This window comes from Aythya fuligula, chromosome Z (genome assembly GCF_009819795.1).
Source record: "Aythya fuligula isolate bAytFul2 chromosome Z, bAytFul2.pri, whole genome shotgun sequence".
NCBI classification, from domain to species: Eukaryota; Metazoa; Chordata; class Aves; order Anseriformes; family Anatidae; genus Aythya; species Aythya fuligula.
This window is the reverse complement of record NC_045593.1, coordinates 81,856,953-81,873,115: the sequence shown is the minus strand read 5'-3', so window position 1 is coordinate 81,873,115 and position 16,163 is coordinate 81,856,953. Positions and strand designations below refer to the sequence as shown.

Sequence of the window (16,163 nt, the reverse complement as noted above, 5' to 3'; positions counted from 1 at the left end):
ACTTTACAAGCATATCCCAATTAAACAACCATATTTTACTTATCACAGTGTGTATGACATTCTTGTCAAAACTTGTTTCCGTACCTTTTAAAACATACAAAGTGTACTTTTTCATGGAATGGATGCAACATACGGACTTTTATCTTTAATTAATCTCAATCAGCAAAATGTATATGCTAATGTTGAGAAAACTGAGATAATCATTTCTATCATGATCTGTCTTATGAAATTTTACAGTAAAACAGCTGAATACCAGTGGTGACTTTAGACAGCTAGATGAGATCCCATATATAGCATGTTTTTCTGTTTGTCATCGACCTTGTGTTCAACAGAGGATTTTATCTTTACCTTCCTTCAACTTCCACTTCGGTAATCATCACTGAAAAGTCTTCAGGACCTTCAGGAATGTCATCATCATGAATTTCAACCACAATCATTTTACTGTCCTCATCTGGTTCAAACAACAACTCCCTTACCATGGGAGTGAAATCAATTCCCTCCTCTGCAGTCCCATTTATTATCTGAAACCAAAGACGCACTCTGCCATAGCATCCCCTGGAACGCACAATAGTGATGTTAACCTGAGGGGAAAAAGGCACTATTTAAAAAAAAAAAAAAAAGAGAAAGAAAGAAAGAAAGAAAGAAAAGAAAAAAAAAAAAGGCTTTGTTCTTCTGTTATAGTTGCTTTTAGAAGACTGTTCTAAAGGTATATTTTCAATAGATTCTGATAGATAACAATATCTGTCTTTAATAAATACAGAGTATATGCAACATAGTAGATGGAAGTCTTCCTCAGAGTTATTAAAATTCTCCCAAAACCACAGATGACCATCAAGGAGACTGTGCTAAGATAAATGCAGGAAACTGTTGATTTATTTTTCTTCTAAAGCTTAGCTGTAGAAAATAGTAAGAATACTGATTTCTTTGCATATTTTACATATGAAGGAACTTTAATCTAGTACCCATTTTTCTTCTTCTGTTATTTGCACTAATTCCCTTGAAAATGTAAATTCTCCAAAAGGAAAATCACTGGCAGCCATAGTGATATTTGCTTTGCTGCTGGATTCATTTATGAGTGCTCCATCACTGATTCCGGTTAGCTGAAACTGGTAGTGACGCTTCTCCTCAGGATGGTTGTCATCTACAGCCTGGAGAGAAAAAATACTGAAAGCTAGAAGTATTTAAAGTATTTCCTGGGTGACGTTTATAATTAGCTTCTAACCAAGTAACCATATAAATTAAAGGAAGCACTCAAAATAGCTGCTCATGTAAAAGTTCTCATATACCTGTATGAGAACAACGGCTGCAGACTGCCTGTCTTGCATTGTCAAGGTCCCCGATATCTCAGTAAATTCCGTGTGATGAGAAGGTGTTATATTCCAATATATTAAGATCTCACCAAAAATTCCTGGGCCACGTGTCAGGCTGCAGGTAAGAACAGAAATGCAGATTTTATTTTCCACATTTAATAGTTAATATTCAGTCTAAAGACAGTGTATCACATTGTTGTGCATGACAGAAATGCTATTAGCACTGTGAAGATGAGTTCTAATGTGATAGCTCACTATTAAGATAGCTCACTTTACAATTCTCTCTTCAGAGAGACATTTCTGCAGTTCTGTTTTATTTCCCTATGTTGGAAGGCATCTTAAGCTGTGTATGTCCAGAGAGCACGAAAGTTTCCTCACACTTACAGCCCAAAGTTGGGGACTGAAAACTGAATGTTATTTGTTCCATTGTGTGTTTTGAGAAACAGTTGTGCGTAGCAGAAGCAAGGCAGGACTGAGAGGTAATGCCCCCAGGCAATTTGTTTCTAAGGGGTAGAATACCCACTACGCCACTAGAATACTACAGTAAGACTGTGATCTGCTGGTTCTCTAAAAAACTAAAGCCTAATCCTGTTCATGAAATCACCTAACTAAGTCATAGCAAAAATTTGCCTGTACCTAATATGATCTATATGGCACAACTACTGCTGCACAAAGCATCCCTTTATCTTTCATGTGTCTCAGGGCAGCATGAGAAACTGGTGTTTTGCTCATATTTGAGGTTCTACCAGGATAAAGTTTCATATTCCTTTTTCAGCAGAACCACAGAAATATTCTGTGGTTTACGTTATAAGGGATCTTTAACAATCATGTAACAGCCTCCTTGCCATGGACAGGGACACCTCCCAGCAGCCCAGGCTGCCCCCAGCCCCATCCAGCCTGGCCTTGGGCACTGCCATGGATGGGGCAGCCACAGCTTCTCTGGACAACTTTCAAGGTGCCTCATCACCCTTATAGTAAAGAATTTCTTCCCAATACCTAGTATTAAACTGCTCTCTTTCAGTTCAAAACCATTAACCTTTGTCCTACCACCACAGACCCTGCTAAAAAGTCTTTTTCCATCTTTCTTATAAGCCTCTTTGTGCACTGAAAGGCTGCAATAAAGTCTCTGAAGGTATGGTAGCATCTTCATTTCTTTCTCCTGTTTTCAGCTGACTGACTGTAGCAAAATAATTGCACCTTGTTTCAGCTAAAAAACAAGTTACTACTTTGGTTTTGCTAATCATCATAGCAAAATAAAAAATTGTCCAGGAACCAGCCCTGAAAAGCAAAATTAATCTTTAAATGTCATTGATTCCTTTCTTTCAATTAGAAAGAAATTCTTCTTTTTCCTTTAATTAATTAAATTTGTAAATAATTTGAAGACTAAGAATAATATTTGGGGCTCCCCAGCCATACTGAACGGACTTGATACATACATAGCATATTCTGCCCTCCTTTAAAAACACACATCCAACTTTAAAAATAGTAGAATTTTAGAAGTGATAATGAAATGCAGCTCTCAAGAAATGCTTGCCAAATGTGGAGTCTCACAGCTTCTCAAACTGAACTGTTGTCCTTTCTTTGGAGAAATAAGTGATGTACCCACCTAATAAGGGCAGTTCCATTGTAATTTCCAGAAGGTTCTCCAATCAGAACATGTTTGGATGAATGGGCTATCCCAACAACCCCAGAAGCTCCTTCATCACCCATAATAATTATGGTTGCCTGCCCTGTGAAAAGAACACAGCTTGTACAGTAAATAAATTAAAAAAAAAAAATAAATAAAACAGAGAGCTAACTTGAAAATGTTGTGAATTTTAAGGAGACTCTGTGGAATCCTTGGACATTTGCAAAATTTGATAGGATAAAGCCCACAGCAACTTGACCTGACTGAAAAGTCTCCTGTTCCCTGAGCAGGGTTTTCCACCAGATGACCACCCTTGATGGTCCCTTACAAATGAAACTAATCCGAGGTTCTTACAGGTCTGAAGCTGGTTTTGATTGTTGCTTCTTCTTGTTAAAAAGTCCTTTTTGCACAATGTTAACTTCTTTGTGGTTTGTTTGTTGTTATTGTTGTTTTTGTTACACCTGAACACGAAAGTCTATACCAACAATTAATTTAGAGTGAAAAATTATGACCTAAAATTCTCATTGATTTCTTCAGACAAGTAAACAACTTATGAGAAAAAGACTGACATTTCAAAACTGCTATCAACTGCACACAACATATTTAGGTACTGCAGACTAAACTAATACAAGCAGACTTACTAGAATTGTTGTACAACGTGTCTCAAAATATAACATAATTAATTAATTCTTTACCATTTACAGGGGATATTTCTGCATCACCAGCAGAGACTAGCTGTATGGTAAATGTTTCATTTCCTTCCAGGATGCCATCTTCTAGTGCACGTATAACAATCAACTTCTGGGATTCAGTCTGGATCACATAAAGATATTTAAGTTGAAACTAAACAAAATACACTATTATGAAGAAATATATATATATATATTTTCTTTAAGAAATTGTGTTAAGTATGCATATTTTTGATATATTCTGTAAACTGGCTTTTTTAAATGAGAAATCTCTGATTCAGAGATTACATTTTCTCATAGATTAATGCATAGTAAAAATTGCCTCTCAAACATTATGTTGCACCCCAGAAATGCCCTGGGTATATTCAACTGAATAGCAATTTAATTATTTTTAAATTATTTATTCACGTGGAAGTTTTCATCTTAGAGGAAACTTTCTAAACATAACCTTTTCCAACAGAAAGTACATGTTCAATATAATGTATAAACTCTAGTAATGTTATTAAGATTATATGTAACAGATCACAACTAATTCCTTTCCAATCCACATTTTTGACAGGTGGCAAACATTTAGAAGAATATACGAAAAAAGTAGACACACATATAACTTTAGTAGGTCATACGTTTGTATTCTTGTAAGTATGGACATGTAAGAACTTCAGAAATAAAAACTACTTCTAAGTCTATCAGTAGAGATGGGCAAGTAAAATTTTGGCAGATACCGGTGTCTTACAAAGAAAGCTGTATTCCAGCTGGTTAAAAGTAAAAAATATCAAGTATCCCTATCTATTTAATGCTGAGTAGCCTATATATGCAGTTATAGCCTAATTATGCGCTATTTTAAAAGACATTAAACATTTAAAAGACATTAAACATTTAAAAGACATTAAACATTTTTGGTAGCCTGTAAAACACAAATATTAAGATGACAACGACATCCAATACTGCAGCTCCTGCTTTAGAGCTAAATGAAACTCCTCCTTGTCCAATTTGAAAGTCACTTAAGTGACTACAGTGACATTACTTATTTTTTAAATCTGAAAATGTTGAACACTCATTTATCCTTCTTACCCCTTCAATTTTCCTTTTTGATAGTACGATAATGCAATGGAATAACTGTTTCTGTAATCATTCTTCTCATTCAGTACATTTTTGTTTCTCTTAATAGTAAAAACAATTCATATTTGAAGAGCCTGTCTTCCTGATGATTACATTTCTGCTTTAAAAGGAGGATGACAGCTTTCCTTTTCAGTCTGAAAAAATGCCGGATATTGCTAACCCCACCAGTTCAAACTGGCCCTTTGCTGCTGTTATCATACTTAGTAATTCCTACTTTTACAAACACAAAACAACTATGCAAACATGTCCAAGAAGAAGAAAATATCTGTAAATCTAAGAATATTAGTTCATTTATTACAATACTGGACATACCTCATTAAAGTGAAGGGTACCGTTCAGAGGGGTCAGATCATGTCTTGCTGCTTCCTCAAGAATCCATATCACTTTAACTGCTCCCCGTCCTCCTTGACTCCGACTTACAGTGAGCAAAGCAACTGCAGCAGAGTCATCAGGTGTCTGAGGTTCCTTCACTGTCACCTGATGAATAACAAAGAGGAGGTAGCAAAGGTTCAAGTCATCAGTACTGATATAAAAAAATAAATAAATAAAAAGTATATATCTATCTATATATATAAGTGACAATACAAACTAAGGACAAGAGTAAATATCAACAGGAAGATAATAGACGTAAGGAATGTGTTGAATTCTGCTAGCAAAAATGAGTCACTCAAGTTATTTTTGTATGCCCTATGATTCAAAACAATTACAATGAGTCACAATCAGGCGCAGCACCAGCAGAATGGAGAGTAGAATCACTCACTGTCAAGCAGTAAGACGACAAACGTTTTCTAATTTTTTTTCCAAACTTTCATTTCAATAATACAGGTTATTACAAATCCATTTTAACAATCAACAGAACATGAAAAATCCTATGTGGAACACCCTGAATTATTAGCACATTGAATTAAAATTTACTCATGCAGAAGTCTAAGTCTATGCTGCTGTGCTTTCATTGTTGTTACCATTCTTCACAGCCAGATGAAGACAAGTACTAATATGCCTTCCATGAAAGAATCATCTTCCACTTCAATGAAAGCTCGCCAAGATCAGTTATGTGTTAATGACACAAACCCACTATCTTGCTTTTGCACAAAAGAGTACAATCCAAATCAAACTCACATTCTTTTCTTCAAATCCAAATACTCCAACAGGGGAGTCATTGGGTGGAATGGCAACAGTTACCAGGATATCATCCCCAAGTCTTGCACCACCAGTTACCCTTACTAGGGCAATCTTGAATATTTCAAGGAACTCAACTTCACTGTCATCTATTATTGTAATTTCTATTTCTCCTGCAGCCTAGGGAAAAACAAAAACAAACAAACAAAAAAGTTTCATTTATAAAATTCTGAGAATATTTTGAAAAAATGTGAAATGCAAAATAAATTTTATCTAATAATAGATAAAAAAACATTGGTCAGTTGTACTTACCATACTTGTATGTTTATAAGATAACAAAATTTCAGGATTGTAAACTAATCAAGTCTTGTATGTTAAAACCAGAGGACTGTTCTAGCTTGATAATCAATAGAACATGCAGGCAGACAATATTGCACTTTAGCCACAATTCTTCTCAAAATGTATATCCTTCTACTGCTTTTCACTTGACATCAACATCTTTTACGTACAGTAAGTATTTCCAAGGGAAGCATGAAATTTAAAACTGTGTGTAGAATACAACTGAAGGAGCATATAGGCTTATTCTGAAAGTTTGTAGGGAAGACGTTATAGATTTTTAGCATAACAGGCTTTATTATTAGAAATTATGTCATCTCTTGTGAAGGTACCAAAAGACATACATCCCTACCTGGTCAATACTTACGAACATTCTGTTTATCCATGTCAAAGCACTATAGTTAAGTCAGAATAATTATTTATAACCCTAAGGCCATATGATGTTTTCAATGAATGGATGCAAATTCTACCGGAGGAAAATGTGAGAAAATCTCAACTTTCTAACCCAAAGACAATTCAATTTTTAGCAAGTGCATACCTGCCCATCTGCAAATGTAAGGTTTCCAGATGATGGTGTGAAGTCTTCAATGCTAGCAGTTAAATGAATGGCTTCCCAATACAGAGTTGATGTCCCAAACTTCCCAGCCTGTCGAACAACTGGAAGTTTCAATATATTCTGTGGTGGCGGTACCTCATAACCAACAACAGTTCCAGTTATATCCTGTAAAATCAACAAGAAACTGCTGAGTGTCACAGCTTTTATTATGTTTTATTTATTTATTTGCAGGTAAGAATAAACGAATAGATATATAATTGCCTGTAAATTGGTCTGATTTTAGCATTGACACTGCATAGCAAAAGTATGGGTTAGATGACCTTCTGAAATTCCTTTCAGAATATTCTATGACTTTGATTTTAGCACTTCCACCTCCCTTATGAATTTCATACATTTAACTGTGAAGAAATTTTCAAGCATGAACTGTTTGTCTAGTATCTGTTTTTTTTTGTTCCTGCTCCGGCAGGGGTATTGTCCCCTTTTCAAGATCCCTTCCAATCCCTAACATTCTTTGATTCTGTGATTTATCCAGAACAATTTAGTGTCATAAACCCTATTAGAACATTATAGAAAGTAGTCTGAAACTAAGGGCTCTCCTGCTGGAATGCAACTTAAAATATTGTTCATTCAGATTTCCTTACCTTTGTAACATTGAAACTAAATATTCCTCTTGCATCATCATTTTCTTCAATTGTTATTTCAGCTATTTCTAACCCAAGCCTCTTCACACTTGGCTGACCTCCAGTGCGAGAATCGACCAGCTGCACATCAGTAATATTGATTATAAATCCTTCCTGTAACTCTGGAACATTGTCCTGGAAAAAAATAATTTTAACTGTCACATTTTTTCTATAAAGCACTACAATAAAAATAGAAAGTTATAAGGTTTATAAAGTTATAATACATGCAGAAAGATGATCACTTGTAGGTTGCTTACTTGTAGGTTGCTTTTACTGTTCAAAAATTCCCAGTACTTGGGATTAGATAAGCACTTGTTTGCTACACATCATGTGAAAGATAGAGGTTATAACTCAGCCTTTGCAGAATTTTAGAAACTGAAGCTGGTAGTCAGATTCCATATCTGTTACAATGGTAGGAAATACTGCTGGCTGCTACTTCTTTCTCCTATCTGTAAGAAAGCTGGCCAGATTTCAGAGACTAAGACAGAACTTGAAAAGTAATACCTTCATTCTTAATATATTTAAAGAATTTATATATTTTTAGTGAAAAATTAATATGTCTCAAACTTCAGAACAAATCTGTTAAGAAGCATTCAAAGTAAAATATATCCTCTGAAAAAACTGCAACAAGTTGCAAAACCAGCAGGTACCTAAGATATTTACAGTTGTCTCCTCTTTCATTAATATATATTCGTTTGGAGATTACAGCAAAGCAAACTATTTGGATCTTCCCCAGTAGCGAGTACATGAATTCTTTTGAAATAAATGACTGCAATTCAAACTAATTTCCAAATATCTGATGATGCAAGAATCCTTCCTTATCCTCCCCTAGAATACTAAATAATTCTTTTTAAATAGTGATAATATCTTTTTTTAAAAGACATCATAGGCTGAAGTTGTTGTTAGACTACTCACAGGCAAAATAGTGATCATGACAGAAGTTATTGTTGCATTCTCTTCCACAATGATTGTCTTCTTTTCTATTACATAATCCTCATTCTCTGTTGCTTGGTTGGAGAGGGGAAGCTCAGTGTTAGTCTTGGCACTCAGCTGAACTGCAATCTCTCCAACAAATCCTTGTTCACGAACAATTTGTAAAGTAACAGTAGTTGAATTCACTTCTCCTATTAAAAGGAGGGGGAAAAAATCAAGATGTGATTGTTGTAACTCTTGCCCTGTTTGATTTCCAGCTTGCCTAATTGTACTGGATCTGATTACGAGAATCCACTTCAGCTCTGCTTAGCAATACAACCATACTTGGATAACTCATTGACCCAGGCAAATGAACACATACAAGTGGTATGAGTAAGGACACAGTATGTAAGTTGGGAAAGTATTTTAAGACAGGATCTAGAGGAATAAGAATATACTAAGTATTTACAGTTTGACATGCTTGCTACACAAACTTTTATTTCAACATTACTATTTATATTCATTTTCCCTTCAGAACTCCCATCTCATTATTTTCTCTGGACTTTACATGCCTAGGATATCACTATTAATCCTAGACAAAAAAAAAAAAAAAAAAAAAAAAAAGCACTGTAGCTAATCATACAGCTAGCTATAAATTTTAGAGACAGCTGTTGTACTTCTTTCTAATGCTGGAATAAAATGAGATGAACTTATATCACTAAAGTTCAGGTCACTTTGGGACCTTTTTACCCTTTAGGAAAGAAGATTTACTTTATTTATTTATTTTTAAATGAACAACCAAACATCACATTTAGATGAAAGTGCTGGGTTTTTGACTGGGAAAATTTTAAGAGATAAAATTACAACAGACTTTGTTCTTCAAATCAGTTTCATCAAAGTAATCACTTGTATTATTTAGATACTACTTCAGAGTTAGCACCTTTTCTGTATGTAATTAAACCCACTACATTTAAAGATGAGAGAAGACGCTATGCAAAAAATAAAACCTAAGATCATGCCTTAAATCCTAACTTTAAGGATAAATATTTATTGGGGGTGGGGGGACAGGGGTGGATAAACCCAAGGAACCAAGAATATCCCTTCACAATACCTTCAGGTGCAAAAATAAATAAATAAATAAAACATCACTAATTGGCTTTAAAATAGAATTGGCAAGGAGGTTTTAGCTGTCCTTTTATTCTGACTGAAAATGCACTTTCCATAGATTTTATTTTTTTTCTATGTACAGGATATTAAATTGCCAGCACATTTCAATTGGGCTTTTGAAGTATTAATAGCTTATCTTCTCTCTTCTCCCAGCCAGCTGCTGGAAAACCACCAGGCTGGAGGCAATGCCAGAGCAATCAGCTGCCTGCACCCCTGGCTCAGCAGGGGGGGCAGAAGCTGGAGCACCACTGCAATTCTCCTCCTGGCAAAATGCCTGGCAGAGCCTTTAAAATTTCACTTGGTGCCTGGAAGAAAAGCTGACATCATCCAACCAAATGAGGAGCTGGCAAGCAGAAAAAGTCCAATTCAGTTTTCTTGAAATATAATGCACTCTTGTTATGCTTTCCTTTTTTCCCTGTCCCACAGAACAAAATGTTTCCAATTTTTTATCCAATTCATGAGCAAAGTGTATTTATGCATATTATTTTAAACAGATTATTAAACTAATCAAATGAGCAAACTTGGCTAAGTGGAAGGATTTTATGAGCTGGTGAAATACAATACAAGATGACAAGATTTTAATAAGTTAGCCCCTACAAAATGGTTAGATAATGTTCATATGGGAATTTGACATAGAAATACATCATGAAATGGCATAATTATGTAGTTTTAAGGTATTTCTACTAAATCTAAAATCTAAATCTAAAACTAAATCTAAATCTGTTTAAGGCAATCGCATAAATCAATGCTATAACTTCAGTGACAGAAACCTTAAAAATCACACATTTTTTCCTTACAATCAAGTAACAGAATTACCTTCTGGCTCTGTGACTTTAACAAAGAGAGAGTCTGTATGCCAGCCAATCACTCCATATGGAAAATCGCTAGGCAAAATGGTAAGCACTGCTCTTGCCCTTTTGGGATCAATGATAGCTCCTTTTGCGGCATCCTGAACACCCACAGTGGTAACGTGAGTGAGGGTGATATCCACAGTCTCTGAAAGCTCTGCAACACTGTCTGCAAGAATTGTCAAGGTGATTGTGGACAGGGCCTGGCCTTCTGAAAATGTAATCTGAGGTTGTAGAGGGAGAAAAAAAAAAAAAAAAAGACAAACTTCTCAGTGCTGTCATACCAATGAGTTTATTCATTTTAACTCTATCAACAAAAAGAAAAACAAAATATGAATAAAGCATGCAAAAAGAAATATGAGATAAGAGACAGGCAATATGAAGAGTCACTTTGAGAAAATGGCTATGTGGTTAAATACTTTGAAACAAAGATCAGAAAGCAAAAAATGAATTCTCATTCAGAATCATAACAATCAAAGAGACCAAGCACCCATCTGAGCATAAGTTTGGTGTAATCAAGCTAACTACAAGTATCATCATTACAAACAGGCATTCAACTCTAGACATCTTTCTTACAGCTGCACTCCAAGTTTAGGAAAAACTGCTCAGTCATTTGAAAATATTTATATATCCTCATTTTTACAGAAACGTAAAATGGTTGAGGTTGGAAAGGACGTCTGGAGATGAACTAGTCCAACCTTCCCTGCTGAGAACAGGTTCATCTAGAGCAGGTTGCTCAGGGCCATGTCCAGACTGCCTTTGAGTATCTCCAACGATGGAGACTTGGAAAGGACTCATGAGGATCATCAAATCCAACTCCTCACACCACAGTTCTTATGTTTAAATGGCATCTCCTGTATCATGCCCATCGCAGGCACAGGACACAACTGAGATGTATCTCTCCATCTTCTGTACTCCCCTCCCAGGTATTTATACACTGTGATAAGATGCTCCCTAGGCCTCTCCCCATATGTCAGATACTTGAATACCTTAACCACATTGAGGACCATTCCTAGGACTCTCTTCAGTAAGTCCATGTTTTCCTTGTGCTGTAGAACCCAGAGCAGTACACAGCAGTACAGATGTGTCTCACCAGCACTGAACAGAGGGCCAGGATCACCTCCTTTGATCTGCTGGCCATGCTCTGCTCAAAGCAAACCAGTATGCTTTCTTTGCTGCAACCACACATTGCTGGCTCATATTTAACTTGTCTTTCATTATATGCCTTTCAAGTTATTCAACAACACTTGTATTCACTGAGGTTTCTTGCATAATTAAATTTAATACTTTCTCAAACATTACAAAAATGGGAAGAAGCATTAAACTGCTTCTTCAATTTAGCATTATTTCTTCTATAACATGCTGGATATGGCTGGGATGGGGTCAGCTTTCCTCATAGCCCATACAAGTGCTGGGCTTTGCGTCTGTGGCCAGGAGAAGTCTGTCTCTCCAGCTAATCACCCCAAATCCCCACAGGCTGGTGGAGGGCAGGAGGTTGGGTGTATTGGGTTTACACGGTAAGGTTTTGGTAGCAGAGGGGCTGGAGGGGTGGCCTCTGTGAGCAGAGCCCAGCAGCTGCCCCATGTCAGAGAGAAGCCAGCTCCAGCTGCTCCAAAAGGGACACACCGCTGTCCAGAGCTGGGCCATGAGTGACACTACGTGGGCTCTGGGAGAGCAGATTGAAGAAAGGGGAAAAAAAAAAAAACAAAAAACAAACTGCTGTGCTACAGCAGCTGGGAGAAGAAATGTGAGAGGAACTTTACTTATTAAACTACAGTTATCTCAACGCACAAACTTTTCCGTCTTTTTTCTATGTCTGTCCTGCTGAGAAGGGGGGAGTAAGAGAGCAATGGAGTGGAGGTCTGGCAGCCAGCCAAGGTCAAACCACAACATATAATTACATCAAAAGTATGATGAATGCATAATATGTATGAGGAATGTCCATCTTATATTCTTTTTATGTTTCAGTTCAAAGGGCCAGTCACTTGGTTAGGTCTCTCTCAAAAACACTGATGTATTTACAAACACTTATGCTATTCCTATTCTGAGCTTTCAATTGAATGACTGAACTGTACTTTCAGTTCTGTCTCTTTCTACCTGCAAAAGTCTAGAGGAAAATCATGCAGCATCCTCTTTAGATTCAATTTAATCTAGAATGCTCAAGCACTATTTAAATTATTATTATTATTTTGCATTCTTGACTTACCCTGTGTTGATTTTTCTCTAATTATTTTTGCTGTACTTCAGATGCCACAATTCAATATTTCCAGATGCAAAGGTTATTTCTACGATCTTTTAGCCCTCTTCCCACAGCTGTGGCTTGTGCTATTCCTCTGCAACCTCAGGGCTCACAGGGCCTTGTGTCTTTACAGACGGCCACTAGATGGAGTCACTTGACTTAAAGAACGCGGCCACAAGGCGTATCAAGAGTTTAAGCTATTCGAAAACACTGGATTTTAATACGGTTAGAAATCTAAACTGTCTCAGAAATAAGCAAAACTGGGACTTGTGATATTCCCCTAGGTCACTGAAACTCTCGAGTGTATTGTTATCATCAGGAAGAAAAGCAAATAATTCCTTGATTCCCATCAATGCAAATGACTTGACACTGTAGCTGGATCGCACAGCAGGAAGAATGGAAGATAGGAACAGGATACTACAGATACACATGTCTACTGCCCGGACAGAATTGCAGTATCTGGTTATAGAAGAGCAGGAGTGATGCTGTGGTATTATGTGCCAGCCAAAAGTAAGAACTGTCAACATCACGGACAAGGACTGGGAAGCATAAATTAACAGACCAGGACAATCTAATGTGTGCTATCCTTGTTTAGGACCTGCACCTACCATCTGAGGCAATGTAGTCAGTGATCCTCTAGTACAGATTTTATTACATACCATTCCAGAAGCTGGGAATACATCACTCGTGCTCCCATTGGCTATCCACTCTACTGTAACTCTTCCGTATGTTCCTATTAAGCGTTCAATATTTAAAGTGATTAAGCTGTCCTGTTCCATTTCTTCAACTTGCTTAAATAAAGAACTCTGAAAAACATGAAGTAGCAGAACCTTAAGATTATTTTCTTTTAAATAAAAGTTTATTTAGGGATCTTGGTATCCAAAGTAGGCCAGCAGTATCAGGCATCAATGAACTGGTATACTATTAAGTAGCCAAGTACATGTTCATTGATTAAATGAAGATGACCTAATGAGGTACTCAATACTCCCAGGTTTCATGCATGTTAGAATTTAAAATGTCAAGCCTCTTTAACTTAAAGAAAAAAAAAAAAAAGTCCTAATCTATTTTTTGAGTATAGTATTTTAAGTCCAAAATGTATGAAGCAGGCAACAAATAACTGGAACTTCAAAAGAGATGTATATTTACTGCTGTTATTTTTCTGTTATTCATCCATCTCACACTAGCCCAGATGCAAGTTTCATTTCAGTGATGACTCTTCTGTTTCATACCTTCAGTATGCATTTACCATATCACTCTCTGGATGTCTTCTACTGTGTTTGCTGATTTAAGAATTAACCACTCCAGATGCAACTTTCAGTCTGACATTTTTTCAAAATAAATCAGTTTGTTCTGAGAGATTGGCTCACCTCATGACATAAACCAATTAGCATACTTTTTGGAAGGAAAAGTATCTTCTGGTTTGTTTACTGACTTCCCTTGATTAAAAAAACAGTAGCATCTATACCATGCTATAAAATATGACATCTGAAAACTGAATTTTTAGTTTGTTGCCAAACTAAGTCAGCAAACTAATATGTTATTGTAAATATAAGGGGATTATAAAAATCTCATAATAGGGACAGACTGTGGAACTTATTTTCTATCATTTTGTGGCCTTTATAATCACATAGCAATGCTAAGTAGATACTAAAAAGTTTCTGACACATTACTAGAAGACTTTAGAAAAACCATCCTATCACATTCTCCATTTTATTGTTTGTTTGTTTCCCATTATTCAAAAATTATATAAATATATATGAATGATTTACCTTATAATTTTTACCTGAGCAAATGCAATGATTCCATATGCATTGTCATTGGAAGGAATAATTATGTTAACAAAACCATGAGCACCAATCTCTGCACCTCCCTTAGGGTTTTTCAGCCACACCGTGAAACATTCTTCCTCCTCTGGGATAGTATCATCAAGGATATTGACAGCTATCACAAATGCCATGTCCCCAGGCTCAAATATCAATTCACCTGAACTAGCATAAAAACACAAATATCAAATAATTATAAATTTAGGATAGATCTTTAATGATTTTTGAGCATTTTTTCCCGTGCAGTTATTGCTTATTTTATTCAGGCAGTAATTTAGGTTGAAATTTTCTTTACCAAAATAATGATAGATCATAAAATAACTGGAATTAATTATGAAAGCAATTTCATTTGTCCTAAATACAAGATTGTTAAAAATTAAGTCATGACTGCAAGTTCTCTCTTGCCTCATATTTTAAAAACCAATTGTAGGCTGTTCCACTGCAGCTTATCTTAAACTGTGAATAAAATCTCTTTAGCACTAATGAAGTAGGTCACCATGTAGAAGAAACAACAGTCTCCACTATCACAAATAAGTATCACAGTAAACGAAACTCAAGGTGTCTCAGACAAGTTATACAAACAAAAAAACCTACCTTGGTATAAAATCAGACTGGTTGGAAATAGTGGTCAGTTCATAAATCTGTGAGCTGGAGTTGGCAGACAAAGCAATCAAGCTCTTGCTGATGTTCAGAGACCTTGCAGTAACTGAAGTGATATGATCTGCATATGGGCCTTCCAGCATTACAGAGAACTGGTTCGCTTCAGAGTTCCAAGCATACAGCGTTGTTATATCCTTACCAGCTAGGAGGACATGGACTACATGGAGCAAAGAGGCAGAAAATAATTGTTTAGTGATATATTTAAAAGTTACTGTTTTAATGCCAGAAGTGCTCCTTGCAGAACACTGATTAAACTGACTTTTAAGATCTGATAAATACATAAAAAAAAATAAGGACATGCATTATATGCTAGGATTTGAACAAAAATTTTCATTTAAGTCTTACCTAAACCTGAAGGAGGCATGAAGACATGGATATTTCTTACATCATGGACTGGAAGAGACTGGAAGTGTCTAAAAGTTGACTGCCCTGTCTCCCAGACAAAAATTTCAGAAGAATTTCCAGATTCTACCAAGGAACAAAATGACAAAGCTCACATTATTTTGCTGCCTTTTAGTTAAATCACACACTGGTGGCCATTCAAAAGCCAGTGTCTGGCAGCTTTAATTATGAAGTGAAACTGATTGTATTATTTGCCTTATTATTTGGTGCATAACTTTGATGCAAGAACATTAAGACTGACTTTAGACAACATCTAATTGCAAAGAAACCCGTGGACTGCAACAAAAACTTTTTAGTAGCCATAGAGAAAAAATGACATCTAAAATATCAAACTTGTAATAAAATACATGTGTACTTTGCTGACTAGTGATCTGTGTGTGGCACAAAGCTCAGAAAAGCTTAGAAAGAGTGTGATAAGCAGGTAGATTAAATATAGTTATTATTTCCCATTGTTACTAGGAAAGCATTTTGTTTGTTTTGTAAGTATTTGAGAACAAGCACAAGGCTTTTATTTTCTGAGAGAAAAAGTAGAGATTACTTTCATAAAATACTAGGGTTAAATGCTTATTGACTACTGTCCCTCCCCCCCGAACCCCCCAATCAAGTGATTCCAATAGCTTTCTAAACTCCTTTACCACAAAGAGCTTTGCTATCAAACAAGCCATTGTATACTCAG

General features: G+C 36.0%; 1 protein-coding gene across 1 annotated transcript in view; it reads right to left on the bottom strand.

The window, feature by feature from the left end:
- ADGRV1 (adhesion G protein-coupled receptor V1) overlaps window positions 1-16,163 on the bottom strand; it is a 286,177-nt gene that overhangs the window by 183,327 nt on the left and 86,687 nt on the right. Inside the window, exons 50-64 of the mRNA XM_032206748.1 lie at window positions 15,431-15,553; window positions 15,020-15,242; window positions 14,386-14,590; window positions 13,262-13,408; window positions 10,332-10,587; window positions 8,352-8,554; window positions 7,398-7,571; window positions 6,739-6,921; window positions 5,865-6,044; window positions 5,058-5,222; window positions 3,633-3,750; window positions 2,917-3,040; window positions 1,287-1,425; window positions 963-1,148; window positions 349-581 (exon numbers count right to left, since the gene is read on the bottom strand). Coding sequence (XP_032062639.1) covers window positions 349-581; window positions 963-1,148; window positions 1,287-1,425; window positions 2,917-3,040; window positions 3,633-3,750; window positions 5,058-5,222; window positions 5,865-6,044; window positions 6,739-6,921; window positions 7,398-7,571; window positions 8,352-8,554; window positions 10,332-10,587; window positions 13,262-13,408; window positions 14,386-14,590; window positions 15,020-15,242; window positions 15,431-15,553 — 2,659 coding nt within the window. The remainder of the gene's footprint in view (window positions 1-348; window positions 582-962; window positions 1,149-1,286; window positions 1,426-2,916; window positions 3,041-3,632; window positions 3,751-5,057; window positions 5,223-5,864; window positions 6,045-6,738; window positions 6,922-7,397; window positions 7,572-8,351; window positions 8,555-10,331; window positions 10,588-13,261; window positions 13,409-14,385; window positions 14,591-15,019; window positions 15,243-15,430; window positions 15,554-16,163) is intronic.